Source organism: Atractosteus spatula, chromosome 22, assembly GCF_055471065.1.
Source record: "Atractosteus spatula isolate fAtrSpa1 chromosome 22, fAtrSpa1.hap1, whole genome shotgun sequence".
NCBI classification, from domain to species: Eukaryota; Metazoa; Chordata; class Actinopteri; order Semionotiformes; family Lepisosteidae; genus Atractosteus; species Atractosteus spatula.
The window spans coordinates 1,798,954-1,825,340 of NC_142727.1; the positions used below are offsets into that span (position 1 = coordinate 1,798,954).

A 26,387-nucleotide genomic window follows, 5' to 3' on the forward strand; every position below is an offset into this window, starting at 1 on the left:
CTTAACTCAAGGTGCATTTGAATCGAGCAAAGGAAACATTTCTTTACCCAAAGAGTTGTGGGAGAATGGAGCAACACGCACAGCCTTACTCTTACCCTGGCTTCTTTCTGGGAACAACAGAGTGAGATTTTTTGGTTACCTGCTAACTTCCAAACAGGCGAGATGAGCCGCATTCCCTTCTCTCTGTACTGAACGGAGGTCTTTTGCGCATGAAAACATGTTCCGTCTTTCAGAAATGATATAGATCGATTGCAAAAAATGGCTCGCCAGACGACCACAACTTTGCTCCATCAGTGTAAGAGCACAATTCGGGAGAAACGCCATGTAACTCCTAAGCGAGTTAAACATTCACATGCAAGCACATGTCGAGGGTAACGCGCACAGTGTATGCGAATATGGAAAACAAACTCCTTTAAGCTCCGCAGTTTGCTATGAGCTTGTGTATGACGCGACACTCCTATAACTGTATTACAAGAAGCAGAAATATCGTAACTCATGAGGGAAACACGGATTAATTCGTGCATAGTGCAATAGTGAAGCTTTGTTCCTGACAACCGTTACATCACAAGTACGCAAGGCAAAATAAATTGGTCTTACTTAAGAACGTAGAAACCGGGAAACAGATCAGCCATAAGGGACAAATCATAAATGCTCTTTTACGGACTTTGCAAACAGCAATGAAAGCTCATCCCTTCCTACACCCCCTCCCTCTTATTTACAGTAGCTGTAAGTAGCTTCTGTTGGCTATACTCTGCACCAATGAAATTCAACCTGCTGACTGTATGAGTCCGGCCGCTCTGACTGCAGGCGCTTCTCTCTCTCCTCCGTCCGAGTACGCAGGCACTAAGGAGCCGTGTGATCCGTTTAACATTACGACGTGCGTATTTTAAGAATTTCGACTCTCGATACGCTGATTTCCCCTATCCTACTAAACAATGCGCTCGGCGCGAAATGTGCGATTTGTGCAAACAGCCTGGCAAAAGCAGCGTGTTGGTGATACTGTATGCAACCTGAATATCGCTTCTGAACAGCAAAACAAGTTTTATCGCTCAAGAATACTTTACGCTAACCTCATCAGCATTTAGGAGAATGGGTCTTTGCAAAATTCCACTCAGGGTTTGCACTCCCTCAATATCCCCCTTAATTCGGCTGGTAAAATCATTTTACCGTTCTGCACGTAATGTAGGTCTATTATTTCATTAAGTGCTCAGGTGGGACAGAAATCTGCAGGGCGATGTGAATACCTACAGTAGGACAGGTCTGGGAACCCAGGGTCTAGGTCAATCGTTAACATCGCTCTAAGATGCATTTCAGTATTGCCCTTCAGCCACAAGGGGGCACTAACTCACTGAAGTACCCTTATTTCACCAATGCTGCTCTCCTTTTCACCTGAAAGAGCGAGGAGACACTCTGTTTTACTTTGACACTATTAGGGGCTGCCGTTTCCACGATCTGCACGCACAGAATGTGTGACTGTGACAAGGTTTACCTTCAGTCTTCAATCAGTTGTATCAGAAATGGCGTTGAAAGGCATCTGAGAATTGAAGAACAATCTTACCCTGCTGCACCTAGACAAAGCGTTTTCATAGTTTAGAAGCGCGCCAGTTTTATACTGCTAATAAAGGAGGGTGACTTCCATTTACAAGAGACTCTGTGAAATGCAGCGTGGGCTTGTGTAGCAAGGAACAGTATGAGGCTTTCAGGGAGAATTTATTGGCATTAGTACTCATTAATGAAATTGACACCATAGACAAGGCGAAGCTCAGATTTCCAGTTTTATTGCTGTTTGTGTCTTTAAGTCAGAACACTGTTCACATCATTTCTCCCCTTTCTCTGTCCTTCCTTCTCCTCTCTCTCTTTGCCCCCTCTAGCTTCTTCTGTCTTGTCTAGTTCTTCTCCATTGTCTCTTTGATCCAGCTCAGATAGTTGCCCACTTTAGTGTATACCCCATAAGTCCCCTTCTCCCCACACTTAATCCCCCACGAAACTATACCAGCCGCGTAAAATGCACCCCCTGATCCCCCTTTCTGCAGGGTGAACGCCCCTCCACTGTCCCCCTGGCATGTGTCCTTTCCACCTTCGGGCAATCCGGCACAGAACATGTTGTCAGTAAGCGTGGGGATGTCTCTCTGGCGCCCCCTCTGGCTTTCGATGGAACTTCTGCACTTCTCTTGCTCGACGACAGGCAGGCGGATGAACTTGAGCTTGTTGGAGATGGTGTCCTCCTCCGTCACCCCCCAGCCCGAGACGTAACTGAGGGAGAAAGAGGTTTCAGGTGGGAGCCTGGCCAGTAGCTGGATGGGAGACCTCCTGGGAAGGCTAAGGTTGCTGCTGGAAGAGGAGTTAGTTGGGAACAGTAGAGGATGCTCACCCTGCGGTGTGTGTGGGTCTTAATGCCCCAGTATAGTGACAGTCAACACAGATAGCCGTGCAGTCCAGATGCGTCTATCAGCACATCACTCGTGCTTTTTTCACACCATTCACTGCCCGTTAGTGATCAATAACAGTCTTCCCTTCAAATTTGTACCTCAGGCTGTGGAACATGAACAAACATGTAGCTTGAAAGTAATTTTAGTGTAGCTATTTACATATTTTACCCTACCGAATGTACTTTTTGAGATTTGCGTCCCTTGTGAAATGTTGAGTTAAAAAGGCATTGGTCAGGAAGGACTTTGCTTGCACGAGGAAGAAAAGCATGTTGTTCTGCAGAGCAGCTGAGGAGCGCTTTCACAGGAAGTGCTTGACGTGACTCTTTTCCAGACAGAAGAATTGGCATATTCTGTTTCAGTATCACCTGACATTACAGCCAGTTTCCAAAAAAAAATGGAAAATGGCATAAGTTCAATATCCTATAAAGCTTTTAGCGCTACAAAGAGCCAAGGAGAAATTAGGGCCAAGACTATTGGTTAATACAGTACTGAAACCATGGCTGACCAATCACACTGCATTCACTGTGTAGAAAGAGACAGATGGGGAAGTAAAATTTTGTCTCACCCCACACTTCCAGGGCTGTAAGGGGCGCCCTCTGGTGGCAGACACAGCGGCATGATGTGTCTGTTGACAGTGACAGGCTCCTTCAGCTTGATGAGTGCCAAGTCATTATCGAAGGAAGTTGAGGACTGAGAAAAGCCAGGATGAGGAAACACTGCCTCCACAGAAAGCTTGTTTTTCAGGATATTCTCCACATCGTTATCTCCGACGTATACCTGGGAGAACATAAGAAAAACATGAGAAAGTTTGCAACAAAGAAGAGCCCAATCAGATTCTATAGCCTCTGTTACATGCAGTAGTTGATAAGGATCACATCCTTATATATTATATGTGTATTTCATATACATATTTGTATATGAATGTATGAATGAATGTATATATATATGAATATATAGTTCAGGTGGGTAGCTGCGTCAGCATGCATAGGCTGCAAAAGAACAAGTAATAGGTTTATTCCATGCTGAAAAGAAGAAAAAAAACACGTTTGGTTTTCTTTCTTCTTTTCAGCATGGAATAAACCTATTACTTGTTCCTTATATGAATATATGTATCTATACATATGTCTATGTATATACATGTATTATGTATATTTCTTATACATTGATTGTATACATCTTATACATGCTGTACATAAGAAATACAATGTATTTCTACCACATGTATATTCCTGGTATATTTCCATACACAACCACAGGAAATAGCATCACCCACACACCCAAGAGAAATGCATCTTTCAGCATGTCCAGAGCTGTTTGACCTTTGGCACTTTGAGAGTCACTCCTTCTGTCACGTACTGCCTTTCTTGCAGGCCCTCTATGTATGTGGTGTTCATATAGGATATATCTTTAATCACCATAAATTGAAGTACGTTATTGCAGTACATTACAAAATCACAGTGCCGTGTCCAAACTTCCAATGTCGTCTATGTAGATTATATTAGATGTATGCCGTTAAGTCATGTTTGACATATGCTGTACAACCTATCTTTTACACATCAGAATAAAATGTAATATATTGATTTGCAACATCTCGCAGCTCAGAGGTGAATGCAGAGGAAAACCCAACAAGAGAGAGACAGGACTGGGGAAAATGGAGGACAAATAGGGAGAAGGAGACAGAGATCATTGCATATTTGAATACAGATGGTCCGTTCGTACCTCCAGGGATTCTACGATTGTCTCGAGAGACTGCAAGGAATGCTTTTTGGAATGCACGTTGTGAGCAGCCGTCAGGATCCAGCGATCGGCAATCAGAGCTGCTCCCGCCCTCCCGTAGAAGGTGTTCAGGAACACCTGCCAGGGAAATGCCCCCTCCTCGGCCTCTTGTCCCCCCAGAATGCGCTGAGTCAGGGAGGGAGAGGCTGAGGGCTTGCCACACACTGGGGCAGAAAGAGTAAGGGGGGGGGCAGATGGAAAAAGAAGAGGTGGAAGTACAGATCACAGGCACTGACAGAACCACTGGACTGCGGTTTTAGCGGAGCAATTTTGGGCACGGTGACGTCATCGCCCTCCCTGTGCGTAGCAGGGACCTCAGCCGCCTGGGCTGAGGGAGGTCTCCTTAAGCTCACTCGGCTGGTTCCCTGTTGTGTTATGCCAGAGACCCGGGCTCATGCCCCAGGTGTTGCGGGACGACCCGGCGGGGTGGAGCGGCGGTGTTGAGAGAGACACTGACTGAGCACTACAGGGCATTCCACTCTGGAAACGATGGTTACAAAGAAGAAGCAACTCTTCCGTCCATCTGACCCGTTTGGCCGTTAGTAGTTAATTGATCTGAGGATCTCATCTGGCCATTTCTTTTCGAAAGAAGCCAGGGCATTGGCTTCAACAATGCTGCTGGGCTGGGTAGCCCATTCCATACTCCCACCACCATTTGCATAAAGAACAGCCTCCTGCTCCTGCATTTCCACTCTCTGGCCACCTCTGTCCCCTGGTTCAGTTTTGACTGTTGATTCTCAAAAAGGCCACAGGACTTTGAATACTTGGTTTTTTGCCTGCTTGCAAAACTAGGAATTATCTGCATTTACATCACCTACCAGGTGTTTGCTCAGACTTGAATTTTGTCTAGTTCTTTAGCTACTTCTATGGCGTTTGCTTATCCCATTTTAATTACAGCAGAATCTAGATCATTGTAAATTAGGAAGATCAGAGGTGATATTCCGCTAATTACATCACCCTGTTTTGGACATTCACTCCTTATCTGCGCTCTCTGTTTTTCTCGCTCCTAACACATACATTTCCCTTAGAGTCTACCATTTCTGCATTAAGAACTGAAGTTTTATGAGACGTTTCTCACAAAATCTAAATGATCCATATTGTATCCTCTGTGTGTTCCCATTACTGTTGTTGCTGGTTCCACTGTTGTAACTTTTGATATGAGTGACAATAAAAAAAACACAGGAAAGCAAAGAGCCTAGTCAGGTCAAAGAGACGACCGTGATATCATTGGTTAAACGGTTGCTTACAGGTTTACCTGGAAAACAGGTTGGGATGATGTAGTTGCTGTTGGAATCTGTCCATTTCCTGTCAGCAGCGCAGGTGTAGTTCACTGAAAATAAACAAGCAGACAGATAACCAGATACAGAGCTGACAAATAGACACACTCAATCTATTTAAATATAATGTGCAGTACTAATAAAGTATAATAATAATCCTTACACTCATATAGCACTTTTCTGGACACTCCACTCATAGCCCTTTACAGGTTATGGGGAATCCCACTACTACCACCAGTGTGCAGCCCCACTGGATGATGCGCCAGTACTCTCCCCACACACCAGCTCTCAGTGGGGAGGAGAACAGAGTGATGAAGCCAGTTCAGAGATGGGGATTATTAGGAGGCCATGATTGGTAAAGGCCAGAGGGAAATTTGGCCAGGACACCATGGTTAACACCCTTGTTCTTTTCAGGAAATTCCCTAGGATTTACAATGACCACAAAGATCAGGACCTCAGTTTTACATCTCATCTGAAGGTCAGTGCATTTATTTGTACACTATATTTGTCCCACCACTGGAAAGACTTCCATCTGCTTAGCTTCAGTGGGTTGCCAGTTTTGACTTGCATGGTGATATAGGTGTGGGCTAATAATACAATATACACTAGCACATAGTGTACTGTGCTAATATAATACACACTGATACGAAACACACACAGTGATAAAGAGGTGGTGTCATTTTAGTTATTTTTAATTAGGATCTTTTACAGAATCTTCCTCCGATTCATGTTTTATTTTATGAGGTGTGACACTACCATTTTCTAGACCATTTTCTAAAAAAGTTAGCTCAGGTACCATATAAGTCTTTTCTGTGCAAACTGACTAAGATTATAACATAATATTGTTTCGTTTGTTTATAAAGCAAGACACATTGTCCAATCCGGACATCTTTCTGTTATATGATGATTCATGTTCTTAATTTAAGGGGGGTATAAATGCATCTGCAGGACACTGTGTGTGCAGCAGACATACAGGTTACTTGTGAGCAAAAGTGGTGAACACACACTCGCACACACGTGCAAACACAAACACACAGCCGGTCAGGCTCACCGACAGCCCCTCTCTCCAGGACGTAGTAAGGCTCGTTGCAGTGATACTGGATGACAGACTGGTAGTGATTGAGAGAGCCAGAGAGAAACTGCACTCCTCCGTTTAGCAGGTTGGAAGGTGCCCCACAGTCTATTACTACACAGAGGGAAACACACAGGAGATCTCAGCAGTGCAATGAGGGCAAGACAGAGAACGCTGGTCTGGTTCAGAGGTGTGGGAAGAGGAGAAAAGGAAAGGACAGCCGACTCACTGCAACACTCGGGCAGGGGGAGGTGCCACTGTCCATCGCTCTTACACATGGAGAAATATCCCCCGATCTCCTTCTCACCCTGAGAAAGAACATGCGCAGGAGTTAATACAGTCAGGTCATCACCACTGATAAAAGACAAACACTGCATGGAGTGCACTACTCTATCTGATTAATACTGCATTGAGTGCACTACTCTAGTTCATTAGCACTACATGCAGTGCACTACTCTAGTCCAATGCACTGATTCACTATGAAAACACATTAACACTGCATTGTGAGTGAGGTTTTAAAACACATTAACATTGGATTGCACTAATAAAATGCTTTAAAACTGCATGCTGACACATAAAATTAGTTCTGCTTCAATGGATGACTAGGAAGAGACTCAGGAGGCTCTTACTACAGGGAATATGACTTTCTGAATCTACTTTTACACAGGTGCTGCACTAAAAGAGATGGAGAGAAAAAGAGATTTAATATAGGCCAATAACTGTCTTGAAACTAAAATATTTTCAACGCTGACCAATTGACCCACAGCACATTAAAGAGTAGCAGACTAAATGACACCACAGTAAATTAAGAGTATTTGAATCCTAAGAGACGCACAAGTGAAGCACAGACTCACCATCATCAGCTTGTACCCAGTGTCACACTTGACTCTGATGTAATCTCTGAACCGATACTTTGAGAATTGTGGGGTCACTCTGCCATGAGAGATACTTCTGGGAGATGGGCACTGAACCCCTAGGAATATGAGAAAGATGAAGAATCGGTTGGGTAATTACAGTGTTTTTATTTCATGCGTGATGAGTGTATCAATGCATAATACTAATATATCGCGTTGTTATTACAATGTTACTACAGTATGCTCAATATTTCTGTACTTCGTCGTTTTATGAAAGGTTTAGGGGTGCCAAAAACACCTCTTATCTGCTATGTACCATCCGAATCGTGTGATGGGTTCGAGTTTCTTGCGGTCACAACTGTTAGGTCCCTCATTCTGATGTTATACTTCACTAAGTATTCAGGGGGTTCAAGTAAATATAGAACTGCGAGGCTCCACTGTCATTAAGATCAGTGTTTCAGCTGCCATTTGGGAATCTTCGCAGGGTGCAGGAGACTGCCGGTGACCAGCCTAGCCTGGCAGAGTGCTGGCCTCGCTGTGTGCTCTGCTCTCCAGACCCCCGACAGGACAGTGCGTAAGTTTCTGTTTCAGCCTGTCAGAGCGAGCTGTGCTTCACTCACGCTCTGTGGTGTACTCCAGCCTCCAGCCCCGGCTGTCTCCTCTCTGGTCGGTGTGATATTCCAGCCGCACCTCGTTAGAGAAGCTCACGATCGGCGCCGGAGCTTCGCTTCCGCACAGGAGAAGATCGGCGTGACCCGGGATCGACACCTAGAGACACATGCGCAGAGGGCGTGGAGAAAAACGGGGGGAGACTGCAAACTGACCTTCTTCATGTACCAATGGATCACTTTACAGGGGATCTGCAGTGGTCTATGCAATTAAAAAAGGGTGGTTCCAGTCTGGACTGGGTTATTATTGTGACCGGTAATCATGTTCAGTGTTTTGAGAAGCAAAGAGATGGTGATTGAGGTTTAACATTCAAACTGGCATTGATGGGAGGCTAGATTCTTTCATGCCTTGCAGTTGGGGCGGGAGGGATCACTGGGTGATCTGATAGCTCGGTTTGCTTACTTCATCGCTACCATGAGAGCTGTGATGCTGAGCTGAACTGACCTGCGCTAGACATGTCCAAAAAGGGGGTTATTGAAATTTGAGTGACAGGTCATTCTGAAAGCATTCCAAAACATTCAAGAGGGAACTGGCTTGCTAATGGTTTCGTCCATCGCTGTACCTTGAGCCAGTGATGAGGGCACTGCGACAGTTGGTGCTCAATGTCAAACAGCCCCAGGAAGTGGAGAGTGATGTGGAACCCGGGCTCCACTCTGATGGTGTAGCGGCAGGACAGGTCAGGGGGTGACAGGTTTGGGTACCCCGGAGAGGAGATCAACCCCTGGGGCTCGGTGAACACCCCACCTCCACACTGCACTGAGAGAGGGAAAGGGAGAGGAACAGAAACACTCAGTGCTTGTGCACTCACACAGTTCAGTTTACTGGCTAAAGTCTATAATAGAGCAAAGTGTGGGGATCCGTACAGTATTCACACAAACTGTCATCAAAATCCAAAACAGTATTTCAATATTATTTTTATACATAGAGACAGGGAAGAAAGTGAAATGAGGTTTAATGGAGTGCACATACTGACCTACTAACCAGATGCTGAAGGACAATATTTGTTACTTTAAAATATTTCAATTTTTAAAGCATTTCACTTAAGGGTCTTTCTAGGCAGGAACACTCACAGTATTTTATTCTAGTGAACATAGTGAGGCAGGAAAAGCTTACATACATTGGCAGGTCCTGTTGTTAGGCTGCAGCTCGTATCCATGGCGACAGGAGCAGAGGTATCCTCCCAGGATATTGTGACAATAGTGCTGACAGAGAGGCTCCTCCCCTTCCTGCACCGGTGACGCACACTCATCCACATCTGAGAAAGGGAGTGAACACAGCCACCATAACAGAGAGACTGACTGACTGCAAGATTGCAAGAGATTCCTGTCATGCCCAGTACACCTAGAGGGTGCTCTACTTCTGTCCTGTTCCTAGTTCCCTGTGATTATTCATGTCTTTCTGGTGTGTCTTGTTATGTAGCCTATTTACTTCCTGCTTCTGCTCTGCTCCTGGCTCAGCATTGAGGTTCAGATGTCCTGAAACCCACCTAGTACCAGTTCGCTCCTGTCCGTGGCCTGAGGGCATAGGTTTCTATACGGCATTTCCTGAACAGCTGAGCCCGGGCTAACCCCCGTCTCGCCGTTACGCATAGGGTCTTTATCGCTCTCCTGCCATTCCACGGTTCGTCCCTTCAGACATCCGTGACGATTCCCCTCTTACAGAGCAGCCTGGGGAATCTGCACTTACTGCAAACTCCACCTTTGCAGTAATCTCCAAGTTAAGAAGATTAGATGGCACAGTGGAACCATCCTTCTATTACTCCATAGCCACCCACCTGGTCTGTCTGTGCTGCTCTTTCACTTTCAACTCTGTAACTGTAGAAAATCCTTACCTGGTCGTTTTCTTTTGGCCGGTCTCCCTCTGACTCGTGGGCCTCCACGGAAAAGACCGAGGACCCTACTATACCTAACGAGTCTTCACCAGACTTCACTCCACCTAAAGACTGCGTATAAAGTTTGGAACAAGAGCTTTTCAAGGAGCTTTTAGAACTCGCTGCCCAGCGTAACTGTGGGGGGCGCTTTTCAGACAACCTCTGACGCTTCCCTGAGTGCTTTTATAGGGATTTATAGGGATCCGGCATCCCCAGGTGCAGCCAATTCCCTAAATCCCTCATGGGAATGCACAGAATGTATTCCTGGGCCTCCCTCTGGCAGTTACACTCTGTTAGTACAGTCCTGGTTCATCCCCTCTACTACAACAACACAGAACTTTGGCACTACGTAGGGAGTGACAAGGAGACAGATCAAATGCCCAGTATAGGCGGTGTTTTCGCTTATGCCGAAAAAAGCTGAGTCTCAGAGTGGCATGTGGACACAATGAATCAAGACTGACCTATGGCCTGGTAAAAGGATTTAAATCCGATGTGCTGATGAGGCCCAGGAGAGGAGGAGTCTGACTGGAAGATGAGGCGCAGACGGTTGCTAGGCGAGAGGATGGGACTGTTGCCGGGGTGATGCTCATCGGCAGAATTCTGACCACAAAACCTTCCCAGAACCCTCTTACCAGACATCACCTGCTCAGAAAGAGAGAAAAGTAAAGAGTAAAAGAGAATCAGGAGTCACTCTTAACACAGACAGACTTATTTAGCACCTAGGGCATCAGTGCATCATCAGGGTTTTTTAGTTTTTACCGTGAGAGAGTCATAGTAGCAATCTTTCGAGGGCTCAATATCGAGGTATCGGAAGGTGAGTTGGAGGGCGAACCCCTGAGGTACAGCCAGGTCCCACACTTCATTGAGAGAGGCAGGGTAGGGATTTGGGTAACCAGGTGACTGCACTTCTCCATACAAGACAGGGGAAGACCCTGAGAGTGCCACTGCCAAACACTGGGACACACACAACCACCTAATATGACAACGAAAAGTAAAATCATAACACTATTCCAAAACAACACAAGAGCAACACTTTAACATTATTACTAAACCAGTAATTATTCAAAATAATACAAGAATAATATCATATCTATCATAAAACAACACAGGAGCAACACTGTAAAATAATCCTAGAACAAAACAAGAGCAATACTGTAACATTATTGGACAAAAGCACTCTAGTAACATTGTTATTAAAGTTACTTTACAACACTATTGTTGTTAAATGCAAACAAATGTTGTAACAATGCTTTAATAATGATTTGCTTTTCATATCATTACAAGAATTTTGGTCACCATGATACAATAAGAATATTACCACCAACAATGATTCTTAGATATGATATCTTTTTTTTTAATGTTATAGAAGGTCCTTGCTCACAGGAAATTAAGGAAGTTATGTCACTTCAGCCTAGAGCAAAAGAGAAGGTATGATTCAAGTACATAATATCCTAAGAAGTGTAGACAGTGGTAGCATAAGGGCCTCTGTAGTGATAAAAAGACACAGACTTACAGTATAACTGGAAAATAATGTGAATCATTTAATTACGGAGAATAAGAAACCCCACCACTCTTTCAGCACCAAGAGTGTCTGGAACGGCCAGGTAGTCAAAGGCCCAAGTTCATTTAAGAAATGGCTAGTTGCAAATTTAGATTTACTTAGCTACTTTACTGCCAAATGAGGAAGATTTTCCAAATGTCCTCTTTTCATGTTGAACTTTTCTCTCGTTCTAATCAGACACATCTCAGGCAAATCCTGCTGGGAGGTTTTGCAAATTCCTCAGGCCTGCATCTGATACAGTCTGTGTTACATCCACCCTGCTGTGAAGCAGTAGTGGCACAGATCATGCCTCAGCCCTGTGCTAGAGGACACAGGATATGCAGAGCACCTTGCTGTAGTACATCTGGGATACTTCGGCAACCTGGCACTACTTCACCTTCTGAACCACCATTAGGTGTTTCCCAGCGGAGTCCTTCCTGCCTTTTCCTTGTTCCTTTTCCCTGTTGTTCTCCACTCTCTGAAATGCCCAGACTCTGCCTGGGGACCTCCTGTGTTGCTGTGGTTCCCAGAACCAGTCCAGTCTGCTCAGGGTGGCTGGGGATTCCTGCTGGTTCCAGTTCTCAATGGGCCATACTGCTTAGCCTGGTCCAGGGTGCGCCTTAGGTAATTCCGCTCAGTCCAGTTCCTGGCGAGCTCCCGGTTTACCTCCCCAATGATGTGCGTCCTACCTGGCTCCAGGGTTTGCCCCTTAGGCTCTGCCCAGCACTCTTGAACAGATTACAACTTCAGATGCTCTCTCCCCTTCCTCACCTGGGAGTCTACAGTCCAGTACTCAGTGGGCTCATCGTTCATTTTGGTCTCTGGCACGCCTTTCCAATCTGCCCTGACAGAGCGTGCTTGGTGTGCCTGGTCCCATTCTTTGGTGTTCCGATTACCTGGTGCTCTTCCTGATGAACCACTCAAATGACATGCACCCTGTCCTGCCTAACTCCAGGTGCAGACCAAGCAGTCCTGGGGCTTCTCTCCCTGTGTCTGTCCTGGTGAAACTGAGACCATCCTGGTGATCATCGGCCACTACATCTGGACAGCGACACCCTTGCTCTTGGGTCCGGTACATACCTCCTCGCCTGCCCAACCCATGCAGATGGGTGGCACGTTGTAACAGTTTGTCCTTGTTTTCCGTTTTCAAAAACCCGGATCAAACAGCTTTTCAGAAGATTGATATTGAACCACAGATGTTTGTTTGTTTTTTGATGACAGGATGACAATTCCACTATATGTGGGTGGACGTGGAAATTTTACCATGACAGTTCTTGAAAATAGCCTAACAACCTGCTGGTGAGCCAAACACAAACACTAACAGACATTAATAAATTATAAAGTAATAAGAAGGCAGTTAAGCACATGTACACAAAAACACACAACAGTATTTTCATCGACTAACAACAAAAAAACTTTAAAACCTTATATAACACTAAACACACATTGAAAGTATTAAAGCTTTCATTTAAATTACAGACTCAAACAGAAATACTCACATTAAATCAGATGCATTGAGCTATAAATATAGATTAAATTAATGATGAAAAAGCATAATAATATTGACTCACCAGATGTTCGAGGTGAGTAGACCCATGACCTAGCTAGCTTGTAATAGAATATTACAGTTTATGTCAGTCCAGGTTTTAAAAATATTTTCACTTTATAGTTGTAGCGAAAGACAAAACTATAGCAGGCGGTTTTACTCTGGGAAGTATTTTTTTTCCTTTCCAAAGGTAGCAGAAGAAGAGGTGGAATGAGGGAATGGAAATGAGAGAGCCTGAAAGTCACTAAGGAACAAGAACTTCGGAAAACGGCCACTGTTTAATTTGGCAAGAAGAGAGAGAGAGGAAGGTCAGTATGAGCACATTGGCGAGCTGAATATCCTCCTATGTTCACTCTGACCAGAGAAGGAGATAGAGAGATACAGAAGGAGTGGGTCAATTTAAAGACACTAACTGTACATGACAGTATACCACTGACACAAATGCACAGACATTGACGATAAAAAAAACTAATGGACAGGCTTATTGGCTGACTGATTGGACAGTGCAATACATATTCACCGGGTTTACACATAGAGAAAATGAAAGAAGGTGGGGTATTGTGGTCAGTTACCTTCCAGTAATAATGTTATTTATCAGACGGCTTTATTTGCTCTTTAAAGTTCAAACTCCAGACTGCCTGTTAACGATTACTCCATTAAACACACAAACACACACACCACTGTCTTTCAGTTGATGGAATTCATTCCTAGTCCTGAGGAACCACAGTGTTTCCACCAGGGCCCTTAATCACCAGTGCTAACTGGTGCTAGAAACTGTGATCTGCTTTCTAGTTTAGACTTCTGTGCAACGTTTTAAAAAAAACTAAAGTGCATAAATGTCAGCATGCAGAACTTGATATAAACTCTCCTCAACTTCTTAACTAAACATTTGCTTCCTCGTTTCTGATGGACAGCTCTTAATAAGTGATCCAAAAACGAGCAGAAACAGGGACAAATGAGCTTGCACACCTGAATCTGGGATCACATCAATTACAAACTTCAGTGAGTTCTTTAAGAGCTAAAAGTAAATATTTAAAAGGCTTTATAAAGAAAACCAACAGACCAAAGGATCCTAAAAGAGTAGAACTGAGAACCACTAAGGTAATGGACAAATGAAAAACTGACCTAGTTTTTAAGTTTCCATTTCCCTATTCTGCATATTATGCTTTTCAAAACTGGAATTTCCCCAGTGACCATTCAGTGGGGGAAAAATCTCATTGTAAAGCTGCAGTCGTCCTTAGAGATGGAAAATGTAATGATCCCCTCTAAAATTTGCTGTACTGTGGTTCTCCAGGAGCAACGGGCCTTAACCAATTCATTATAATCTAGCCATAGATTCAAACAAAATGTTCCCTTTGTTATGTATTACTTACATGTGTTTTATGTGGTAAAACAGATTTATTGTCTTAAAATATTCAAATGACAAACAGAAATAAAACTGTGTACATCAAGCAGCACTGAGCTACTTTATCTTATTTGTAATTTAGAAATCCTCATTTCACACAGCAAAGTACCGCAGTGCACCACCCCCTACTGTTCTGAATGACTGCCCCTCTTACAGTCGCTCTGATCTCTCTATAAGGAATATATGCCCTTTTTATCATGGTCTAATGCCTGTTACTTATAATCAGTGAAACAAAGAAGCTGTTTGCAATTTCTCCCTTACATCCGCATGTGTCCATGGTTTTGTCTATCTGTGTTGCTTGAACCCTCATCTTGCGCCCATTACTTGTCAGGATAGGCCTCAGCTTCTCCCGCGACCCTGAATTGGATTGGAAGTTGTTAGAAATGGATGGATGGATGTTTCTTTCCGCCTGCTGATCCGTGAAGATCAGAAATAATGATGCCATCAGATTATGCAATCAATCAATCAATCTTCATCCTATGCATGAATGCACTGCCTGATTAATCAACTATTCAATCATTTCATAGATGTGCCAGCCCAGTAATAATTAAGACAGTAGGCCTCTATTGTGTGTAAATGGGTTCGCATGTGGTGCAGAGATTGAATAATGAGGTAACTGATAAAAGGCTGGGAGTCACACTCTCGCACTGGTTTCATTTAGACTAGGTTTGGTATATAAAGGGATTCACAGTAATGGTTGATCATTGGGTTGTGTAGACAGGTTTGGTTTGTTGTACCTTAAATAACTTTTGTAAAAAACGTTCTCCTTGAAAACTCTGTTATTCATGTGCGCAGGCTGCTCAAGGTGATGTACAAGAACAGCCAGATCTCAAACGCAACCTGAGATCTTACTTCTGACACGTTACCATATCCAATATGATGTATAACCCTACAGGTCAAGCTTGAGGGAAAACCAGCCGTCGGAGCAAACCGAAAAACAGGTTGGCAGTCTGCCCAGCAGCACGTCAGCCACACAGATGAACTCTGCTCATCTTTTGTTCACTCAGGGTCAACACAAAACAGAGCCGCGGTCTCCTTCCACGCTGTGTCTGTGGACAACAGCCACCACGAAAATAAAACTAAAAATCAAGAGCTTTCTTTTCAGCAGTGGCTCCTTTTTATTTTTAACCAGAAACTCCAAAAGCACTATATTTTTTGCCCCCGGCTTGCTCAATAATGACTTTTCATCTTCCTGTCCATTTTTCTTCATTTCCTTGCATTGGGAATTATTGTACAGCATTATTTTGTGTTTGCGCATAAAACAGGCCCCCCACGTTCCCCCTGCCTCTTCATCGTATATTCTTAAATGTGTCATGAATCTCTTTCTGATCCCATCTATGTCTACTCTAAGGTAAGAGGTTCACACATTTCATAGCATCAGGCTTCTGCACTCTGGACCATGGATTTCACTTTAATAATGTGTTCAAACGTTTGGTTTAACCAAACATATGATCTATCCTGCCTACAGTGAAAGATACTATCTGCTATGAACTTACATTGGATTATATGGTACATGAACTTCAAATCTACAAATCCTGTGCTTTTAGGTGTAATTTAGTCTTTTTCATTCTCCACTATGCCTCTCCTCTCTTTCCATGGTCTCTCTGATCCAACCCAGGTAATTGTCCACTTTAGTGTAGTAACCCCTTTCCCTACAGTACAACCCCCAGGACACAACACCATAGAGACGGAATGGACCCCTTTCTATCTGTCCTCCTGCTCCTCTCCGAAACTCTCGGAGGAAGAAGGGACCCCCACTGTCCCCATGGCAGCTATCTTTGCCCTTCTCACCAGCACAGAACATGTTCTCACTGAATGTCTGCGCCAGTGGTTTTCCATCTTTGTTCTTTGAGCAAGTGTTTCTGTCCTTCACAGGGATCTCAACATACAACAGCTTCGAGCTCAGTGTACCATATTCTGTCCTGCCCCATCCTGAAACAAACCCCAGCCTTTCGGGAATCAGAGTCCCATCATCTTTCCTCTCGGGGAGACAGATGGGGAGGAGATGGGGTCCCAGGGGCACGCGGGATTTCAGTTTGACCAGGGCGATGTCGTTGTCATAATTGATATGTTTGCCACTTTTTGGGTCTTCTACGTATCCTGGGTGGATGAAGATCTTCTGACTCTGCAGAGTTACAGCGCTCTTGGAGCTCTCTATATTCTCAATGTCCGCTGTCCCCCCGTACATCAGCAGACTGTCCTTGCCCTCAACCACATGAGCAGCTGTGAGGACCCATCGGTCGGAGATCAGAGATCCTCCTCCTCTTGGATCTTCAACATAGACCTGCCAGGGGATCTGACCAGGCTCTGCCTCTCTGCCTCCGAAGATACGGCCAAAATCAGAGTGCTTGCTCTCGGGCTCTCCACACACTGAGAGAAAAGAGTACAGCAGAGAGATGAGCAGAATTATCAGAACTACAGAATATGATAGCGACATCTCTAAGACAATGGCTGACCTGTTCTCCAAAGACCACAGTATATTAACACAAACCTCCACTCTAATACTACAATCTTGAAGCATATGAGCAAATCCTGTTCATCATCGGTCAGAGATACTTCTCCATAAACAATACTTTTTAGTGTATGGTTCCATATTTCAATTTCCCCAAATAATCAATAGTGCAGAATACAGGAAGTATCCCAGTGGATTAAAATGAACAGTACTGATTCCCACCTGCAACACATTTTGGCAAATCCAGACTGCCATTCAAAGACCTCCAGTAGCCCTGAGCTTCACATCTGTACATGTCTGAGACAAAAAAAACAGGATGAATAACCCCTTACAGTTGAAGCAGAGTCAGAGCTAACATATATATTCCCATACCGATCCTACAGCAGCAACATGAAACAGGTCATTTTTTATTTAATAATACTAATTGCACAATTTCCTCCAGCTGTGTAGGTCCTGGTGCTTTAAAGAGACCTAGAAAAGCTACAACTACGCCTGTCCTACAAGGTTAGAGCCCAAGAGAGTCATCGAACACAGAAAAGCAGGTGAAGACAAACAGTACACATCCTAGATAAACAATGAACTCAGGGTCATTAATACAAACCCTATCAGAAAAAAAACATCTACAATACTAAAGGCTGTACTCATCACGCTGAGAACCTGAGGAAAAAATTCACTAGGTAGCAGAAATACCATACAATAAAGTAGACAGTCTTTTTTGCGACTAATTCTTAACCCGACACGTCTGAACAGGCGTGACCGTTGCTTTTTGGACTTTATCACAGATATGTGTTTTCTCAGTGCAACGCTACTAAAATTATTTGAATTCATTTTCCAGGTTTTTGTAAAGCAAGACACACAATCTAATGTGGAAATCATTCTATTACACGATCTTTTCACTAGGACTATCTGAGGGGTGCACTGTGTGTGCAGCAGACAAACAGACTCATACACACGCACACACAAACACTAACACACATAGCTAGTCTGACTCACCAGAGACCCCTCTCTCCAGGACGTAGTAAGGCGCGTTGCAGTGATACTGGATGACAGACTGGTAGTGATTGAGAGAGCCAGAGAGAAACTGCACTCCTCCGTTTAGCAGGTTGGAAGGTGTCCCACAGTCTATTACTACACAGAGGGAAACACACAGGAGATCTCAGCACTGCAATGAGGGCAAGACAGAGAACGCTGGTCTGGTTCAGAGGTGTGGGAAAAGGAGAAAAGGAAAGGACAGCCGACTCACTGCGACACTCGGGCAGGGGGAGGTGCCACTGTCCATCGCTCTTACACATGGAGAAATATCCCCCGATCTCTTTCTCACCCTGAGAAAGAACATGGCCTGGAGTTAATACAGTCAGGTCATCACCACTGATAAAAGACATAAACACTGCATGGAGTGCACTACTCTATCTGATTAATACTGCATTGAGTGCACTACTCTAGCACAAGTCCAATGCACGGATTCACTATTAAAACACATTAATACTACATTAGCACAAGATTAAAACACTACTGTACATTGTGAGTGAGGTTTTAAAACACATTAACACTGGGTTGCACTAATAAAATGCTTTAACACCTGCTGATACATCAAATTGTATCAAATTGTTCTGCGTCAATGGATCACTAGGAAGAGAATCAGGAGGCATTTACTGCAGGGAATATGACTTTCTGGTTCCACTTTTACACTAATGCTGCACCAAAAGAGATGGAAAGAAAAATTTAATATAGTACAATAACTGCTACACAAAAGTACTTTAACAACGATTGACCCACAGCACATAAAGAGTAAGAGAATAAATGACACTACAGTAAATTAAGAGTTTTTGAAGCCTGTGAGACAGACTCACCATCATCAGCTTGTAGCCTGTGTCACACTTGACTGTGATGTAATCTCTGAACCGATACTCTGAGAATTGTGGGGTCACTCTGCCATGAGAGATACTTCTGGGTGATGGGCATTGCACTCCTAATAATACAATATATAATAATAATAATACAGCGTTGCTGGATATAAGATAATTTAAGTCATACTATCTGATGTTAGGGCATATGTGCTTATTTTTTGCTAACAAGCAAGTCTTCATGCATTCCTCAATTGGAACATCTCTGAATAATGGGATTGGTTATTTCTTGTCACTCCTCAAAGTCCAGAAGAACTGGGAAACTCTCTCTCAAGGAAAGATAAGAGTCACACAGACTAGGCCATAAAACAAAGTAGACCTGGTCATTCTGAAGTCAAGAGAAGAGACCCCTGCATTAGAGAAAAGATCATAAATTTGGGGTCATTACTTAGCAAGGAATGCAAGAAAGGACTTTTGTTGAGCTTCAGTTTTAAGAAACTGGGCAAGAATGGTCCATATATAGGCCCTATATACCACAAATATATTGTTTTACCATTCTATTAATATTAAACGAAGAAATCACATTTTTTAATCAAAAGAAACAAGAAAGGAGGGATATCTGATCAAATGCCCATAGATGTTTGCTCTTGAATGAAACAGCTGCTTATAATTAAACAGATGAAACAGTCAGAAGTTTGATTGTAACAAGCATTACTGAAAAACTTAAATTTAGATAATTGATTATTGAGATCAACCCACATCGGATGAGAACCCAAGATTAGAAACCTAGTCACCCCTCTAGTGGCTAAATAAGATACGATCCCTTCCCATTGCTTGTAGAGCAAATCAGAAGCAATAAAATAGAATCCTATTGAGAAAAGACCGTTTGAAGTACAGGATGTGATGCCACATACATATTCCATTCTCTTACAAATGAGTAAGCTCAAAGTATTCAATTAAAATATCATATTAGGTACCATAATTATTCCAGGAAAGAGTGGGCTATGCTTGCTTGGTTATCAGATGAATGGGTAAAACATGAGTAGTTCAGAAATGTATCAAACCTGTGTGCATTATTTAGAAGAAAACGTGACTTTTCTCAAATACCAGACATTTCTGTAATGCCTTTTCTGAGAGACGCAATAAAAATTCCTGAAGGAGAGATTGGCAGATCTCGGATATGAATTGTCCAACCAGAATCCTGGCGGAGGAGACTTTGGAATATTGTGTGTCTGAGCCTCATCAACAGGGCAAACCAACAACCACAGTTTGCAAGTTAGGCCCGATAATTTAGGAAGTAAGCACCCAAGGAAGCCAGTACACCACGGGGAAGACGTAGGAAAGAGCTCAACTGGACCTGCACCCTCTCCAGCCAGCAGCCCGTCTCCTTGTGCTCCTCGGCTGAATCACACAGCTCCTCACGTTGCTGAATCCTCACGGATCAGGTGATCCTACTTCCTCACTATCCAGACCATAAGCGATAGGAGCACACCAAGTTTCTCTAGTCTGTGCAGCTCTAAAAGAAATAGTTCGGATTTAACTCCATTTAATCCATCACAGGGATACCATAAGACATTTATCTTGATAATTAGTGTGACTTCATGCCCTTTGCCTCCCTTAATTGGTTTCTATCTTAGCAACTTTCACTCTTCTCATTCTCTTCTTTCCAACTATTTTCTCGATTCCTTCCAGCCAGCGTTTTTTGTTTGTATTATTTATTATTTTTCCTATTTAACTAGTCTATTTTAAGAAAGGGGAGCAGTCCTGATTTGTATTTATGTACAAATTAACCTCACTGCTATCATGAATTCGGGTTGCTAAGCATTGTGTTAATTGTCACGTTGACCTGGCTGTGTTTTCAGAGACTTTCACAGTCACTTTAGGGTTGGTGGGGTGATCATGACCACTACATCACAAGACTTGTTTTACGTCTTCCCTTGGTGTTTCTGTAACCTCCCAGACTCGGGGTATAGGTCTTGCATTTGAAAGTGCTCACAATAAGGTCTGAGATTTAGTCACATGTGCTATTCTCGTAAGATATTTAGATGATTGGCTGCAGGTTCAAGGAACCCTCCAAACCTGTCTTCTCCACAATGAGATATAACCTTGCCTATAAATGTGTCTTTGGTATCACCACACAAAAAAACAACACTCAAAATAAATATATTCACACAAACAGTAGTTCTAGGCACACAGCAGTACAAATACACAAATTTTGCTCTGCCCAAATTACACTATCATTTTGCATGTTCCAATAGCTCCATGCAGGAAACCGTCACTCAGCAGCATTTAATATACTGACTGCACAGGGACCAAAGGTTTTCTTCTATACATTTTATTTTGGCCACGGACATTCTTAATCACCTCCCTGAAGGTAGCCGCTGGAAATGGGAATGAAGAGGGTGGGAGAGGTCTTCAACGATAAGCTGAGCTTTAGTTTGAACTGCAGTCTAATAGAGCTCTATACAGCTGGTTCTCCGGTCGACCAAGCATTGTACTAGAAATGTTCACAATTCTAGACGACTTCCTTTTACTCTTCATACTCAGGCTACCCTACCACACAGTGATACCACAGTTAGCTTTCTGCTAACATTATATGAACCCTCTCTAAAACAAACTCACCCCAAAACCTTTTAGCTTCCTGATCAAACATGTAGACGGACTAGCCTTCTTAAAAATGCAATCATTTCCCGAAAAGAGCAACAAAGGACGTGGCCCCTTTCACCTTGAGTCCTGCTAGAGTGCACCCTTTAACTTCCCGCACTATCGCAAAGGTATTTATAGTATTTTTGTCTTTCCATAAAAATAAATATTTGTATAAATCTATTGTAGATTGTGCATGATTGCTTTAGTCCTATTTCTATAATCTATTTAGTCAAACAGATTGGGAGTCCACAGTCCACAAGGGGGCACTGTGGAAACAGGCCAGCTACTGCCAGTGATTTTCTCAGCTTTAAATTGAGTCCAAGTGCGGTTTTCATACTGTAAGAGTAGCTGCAACAAGCAAACAATTAAACATATTTACACAACTATTGACAAATACTGTTTTAGATTTTTTTCATCCTGTGTTTTCTGGTCTGCTGCTGTGATACTATGAATATAGAAGGTGTCACGGCCCTAGGTTGGCAGTGTTTGTTCATTTTTTCTCCTTTATTTTTCCTTTTCCCTTTCTCTCTTTCTCTCCCTCTCTCCATCAGATATCACAGTGGGGCCCCCCTTTCATTAAGGTCGGCGTTTCCATATATCATTTGGGAATCTTCCTTGGATGTGGGGCAGAGCAGGTATCCATCATAGCCCTGGCCTCCAGACCCCCGACAGGACAGTGTGTAAGTTTCTGTTTCAGCCTGTCAGAGCGAGCTGCGCTTCACTCACGCTCTGTGGTGTACTCCAGCCTCCAGCCCCGGCTGTCTCCTCTCTGGTCGGTGTGATATTCCAGCCGCACCTCGTAAGAGAAGCTCACGATCGGCGCCGGAGCTTCGCCTCCGCACAGGAGAAGATCGGCGTGACCCGGGATCGACACCTAGAGACACATGCACAGAGGGCGTGGAGAAAAACTGGGGGAGACTGCAAAATGACCAAGTTAATTTACTAAAGGATCATTTGACAAGAAATCTGCAGTTAAGGAATGGAGTGAATTGAGTCTTGACTTGCCACTGACATTGATGGGAATTTGGTGATGTTGGTGCAGGATGGGTGCAGCAGGGATTAGTGGGTGATCTGACAACTTAGTTTTCTTTCATCATCACCACCACAAGAGTTTAGGTGGTGAGCTTAACTGAGTTGTATTAAATACCCAAAACAGTATGATGGGGGTTTTAATTTACTGTAATATTCAGAATCTGTGACAGTAAATTGAGAGCCTATTTGGTCATTTTTCTGAACCAATCAAACATAATGATTTACAGTCTTACAAGTGAATTTTAAATATACAATATGCAAGTGATTGATACAACACTGAAAACACGCATAACAAACAACAAACAGCTAAAGAATATATTTAAATCAATCTGCTGTGATACAAAAGGCTGATCAATCACTCAGGGAGTCTCAGATCAGACTTAACAACTTCAGAGTTCAACTACGCATTATATACACGACTATAATGTGTCATGGTGTACCTTGTAGGTTTTATCTCATATAATTGTTAAATTTGTTCATAGATACAAGTAAATCTGCATTTACTATCACGAAAAAACATCAAACATGTTTGGAATAAAAGTTAAATTCTCAAGACTTATAATGTGAATAAAGAAGTTTGTTAATCAAAGATCCATTAGCCAAAGGTCAGTGAGGAGCTGAAGTTTCAGTTGGCAAAACAGAGATTGTTTGGATTGGTCTGTGGTTGCCAGTTTCTCACTCTATGCTGGGAATATCCCAAGAGAGCACAGTACACAGTAGTCTTGTAGTAGTAGTAGTAGTGTCTTGTTCTTGGGGTCCAACGACAAGATAGGCAGGTGCAGAGCTTTCAGTTCATCCAGATATAATTTGGCTCGTATTCATATTCAGGATGTCAACAAAGAGAAAGAGTCTAACTATCTTCTTTTGTTGATCAGTCAAAAATAACAGTGGGTTGGCAAACACAAGATTTCTTCTGTTTCAGAAAGAATATTTTGGACAAAATTGACTGGCTTCTTGGAGAGAAGTTTAAATCCTGACTTAATCAGATTGCCAGTTCAGTGGGAGAGATAAGGACACAGTTAACCAGCAAAAAGTAGGGGTACAGATTGACAAGTGCTGATTGGTTGATTTGCTATCAGGTTAGGTTCAGACACCCACCTTGCAGATTCTTATTGGAGGACTTTCTTTTGGGTGATGAACAGTGACCACTGGTTTTGAGAAGAAATCAGACTACAGATGTCATGGACTCCATCTGTGTTGAATATCATTACACTGTTCAACTGTGATACAGCTTTATGATGTCTTTTACAAGAGGGTTCTCTTAGCCACATTCTTGTGTCACCAGGTTGCTTGGTCAAGGCAGCACAAAGATTAAACATTTCTAATAATGACACTAAACTGGCTTGCTAGTGGTTTCATCTATCGCTGTACCTTGAGCCAGTGATGAGGGCACTGGGACAGCTGGTGCTCAATGTCAAACAGCCCCAGGAAGTGGAGAGTGATGTGGAACCCGGGCTCCACTCTGATGGTGTAGCGGCAGGACAGGTCAGGGGGTGACAGGTTTGGGTACCCCGGAGAAGAGATCAACCCCTGGGGCTCGATGAACACCCCACCTCCACACTGCACTGAGAGAGGGAAAGGGAGAGGAACAGAAACACTCAGTGCTCGTGCATTCGCACAGTTCAGTTTACTGGGTAAAGTCTATAACAGAGCACAGTGTGGGGATCCATACAGTATTTCAATATTAGTTTTATACATAGAGACAAGGAAGAAAGTGAAATGAGATTTAATGGAGTGCACATACTGACCTACTAACCAGATGCTGAAGGACAATATTTGTTACTTTTAAATGTTTCAGTTTTTAAGCATTTCACTTAAGGGTCTTTCTAGGCAGGAACACTCACAGTATTTTATTCTAGTGAACACAGTGAGGCAGGAAAAGCTTTAGTGTCTGTACATACATTGGCAGGTCCTGTTGTTAGGCTGCAGCTCGTATCCATGGCGACAGGAGCAGAGGTATCCTCCCAGGATATTGTGACAATAGTGCTGACAGAGAGGCTCCTCCTCTTCCTGCACCGGTGACGCACACTCATCCACATCTGAGAGAGGGAGTGAACACAGCCGCCATGATGGACAGACTGAGTGGCTATCCAACACAGTACATTTCTGCTACACAGTTAAAAAAAGCACAGACAAATGCCTAGTGCAGGCGGTGTGTTCGCGAATGCAGACAAAAGGAAACTTACAGTTTAGGAGTGGCATATGGGCCAGTGAAACCAGACTGACCTATGGCCTGGTAAAAGGCTTTTAATCCGATGTGCTGATGAGGCCCAGGAGAGGAGGAGTCTGACTGGAAGATGAGGCGCAGACGGTTGCTAGGCGAGAGGATGGGACTGTTGCCGGGGTGATGCTCATCAGCAGAATTCTGACCACAAAACCTTCCCAGAACCCTCTTACCAGACATCACCTGCTCAGAAAGAGAGAAAAGTAAAGAGTAAAAGAGAATCAGGAGTCACTCTTAACAAAGACAGACTTATTCAGCACTTAGGGCATCAGTGCATCATCAGGGTTTTTTAGTTTTTACCGTGAGAGAGTCATAGTAGCAATCTCGCGAGGGCTCAATATCGAGGTGTCGGAAGGTGAGTTGGAGGGCGAACCCCTGAGGTACAGCCAGGTCCCACACTTCATTGAGAGAGGCAGGGTAGGGATTTGGGTAACCAGGTGACTGCACTTCTCCATACAAGACAGGGGAAGACCCTGAGAGTGCCACTGCCAAACACTGGGACACACACAACCACCTAAAACGACAACAAAAAGTAATATCATAACACTATTCCAATACTACAATAATGATATACTTTTTCCAAGAGGAATAATTTAAGACGGACAGAAATAGCACTCCTAAAAAAACAAAAAACAAAAAGCAGGCTAATAACAACAGCAAACTGTAATAGCAGAGACCATCACGGTGCACACAAGTGCATGCACCCAAGTCTTAGTGGAGTAATTCGTCCATTAGTCTTCAGCAGAAGAAAAGCGATCATTCTTCAAAACCAATGAAGGTTCAAAACGAATTTGCTCCTCAAACAATGTGATTCAGATCTAGGAAAATTTGTCCAGAATGGTTTAATAGATACTCACTGAGGCAAACAGCCCAGGATTCAAAGATTGAAAAGGAGAGTCACACAGTAGATCAATAAACTGCTTGTTAATTTCAAACTTCTGTTACAAAGTTTGTTTTCTCAGTAATTCTTTGCTCTGCACCAAAATAACCAGAACAAAACGTAACTTCTATCAGAGTCCTCACCATATTTCATAGGTAAATTTTCCTTAACTATACAAGTTAATTCCAAACCGCTAAATAATAGGAAAGGCTCTGGACTCAACTAGTTGTGAATGTCCTGAACAGCCAGGTACAGTAGTTAAAATCAAGGCACCTGATACAGTGTGGCCTCATTTTCCATTTTCAAAAGCCCATACAAGTACAGGTGTGCAGAAGATTGATATCCAACCACAGACATTGGATGGTGACATTGTGAAAAATCTACTATTTGATGGTGGAAGGAGATTTTTACTATGACATACCTGTAGAAACCATGCCCAAACATGAACACACATTACTGCTAAGAAAACTGTCTTCTCAGTTTTAGAAGGAGCTGTTCATCAATAATAAAGCAATAATAAAAATGCTGGACCCTACATCAAAAACACACCAAATTAAAGTACAGCATTTTGGAGCACAGACTCACACAGAAATTCACTTAGTGAAACAGGAACACTCAATTTAATTTGAAAACATAATAACAATCTGGTAATGTAATGTGTTGACTCACCAGATGTCTGTGGTGAGTGGACCCATGATCTAGTTGCTTTTTAATAGAATTGCAAAAATGTTCTTAGTCCAGATAGTGCGATATTTTCCCTTTTACAGATCAAACAAAAGGCAAAACTGTAGCAGGTAATGTTTTCCTTGGTCTTCCTTTCCTTAGGTAACAGAGGAAGGGGTGGAATGAGGGAATTAAAATACAAAGAGCT

General features: G+C 43.2%; 2 protein-coding genes across 2 annotated transcripts; both read right to left on the reverse strand.

The window, feature by feature from the left end:
• Positions 1 to 1,762: 1,762 nt before the first annotated feature.
• Positions 1,763 to 13,290, reverse strand: LOC148816475 (complement C1r subcomponent-like). Its single transcript, XM_088940184.1, has 13 exons — positions 13,059 to 13,290; positions 10,707 to 10,920; positions 10,409 to 10,589; positions 9,195 to 9,332; positions 8,640 to 8,833; positions 8,029 to 8,176; positions 7,409 to 7,527; positions 6,784 to 6,862; positions 6,534 to 6,668; positions 5,461 to 5,535; positions 4,149 to 4,369; positions 2,995 to 3,206; positions 1,763 to 2,253 (listed from the first exon to the last, which is right to left on the reverse strand). Exons 1-13 carry the CDS (start codon positions 13,082 to 13,084, stop codon positions 1,887 to 1,889), a joined length of 2,109 nt encoding a protein of 702 aa, XP_088796310.1. The 5' UTR covers positions 13,085 to 13,290; the 3' UTR covers positions 1,763 to 1,886.
• Positions 13,291 to 15,532: 2,242 nt separating this feature from the next.
• Positions 15,533 to 26,387, reverse strand: LOC148816476 (complement C1r-A subcomponent-like). The gene is made up of 11 exons (XM_088940183.1): positions 26,186 to 26,387; positions 24,937 to 25,150; positions 24,639 to 24,819; positions 24,314 to 24,451; positions 23,784 to 23,977; positions 22,107 to 22,254; positions 18,741 to 18,859; positions 18,134 to 18,212; positions 17,884 to 18,018; positions 17,113 to 17,187; positions 15,533 to 16,808 (listed from the first exon to the last, which is right to left on the reverse strand). Exons 1-11 carry the CDS (start codon positions 26,209 to 26,211, stop codon positions 16,003 to 16,005), a joined length of 2,115 nt encoding a protein of 704 aa, XP_088796309.1. The 5' UTR covers positions 26,212 to 26,387; the 3' UTR covers positions 15,533 to 16,002.

Excerpts from the sequence above, each read along its gene's own strand:
- LOC148816475 (XM_088940184.1), bottom strand. The coding sequence starts at position 13,084 with ATGGGTCTACTCACCTCGAACATCTG. Across the intron at positions 3,207-4,148 it reads CAATCGTAGAATCCCTGGAG|GTATACGTCGGAGATAACGA; the intron begins GTACGAACGGAC and ends ATGTTCTCCCAG. Across the intron at positions 2,254-2,994 it reads TACAGCCCTGGAAGTGTGGG|TTACGTCTCGGGCTGGGGGG; the intron begins GTGAGACAAAAT and ends TTTCTCCCTCAG.
- LOC148816476 (XM_088940183.1), bottom strand. The coding sequence starts at position 26,211 with ATGGGTCCACTCACCACAGACATCTG. Across the intron at positions 18,213-18,740 it reads CAGGCTACAAGCTGATGATG|GGTGAGAAAGAGATCGGGGG; the intron begins GTGAGTCTGTCT and ends GTTCTTTCTCAG. Across the intron at positions 16,809-17,112 it reads TTTGCCAAAATGTGTTGCAG|TGTGTGGAGAGCCCGAGAGC; the intron begins GTGGGAATCAGT and ends CTTTTCTCTCAG.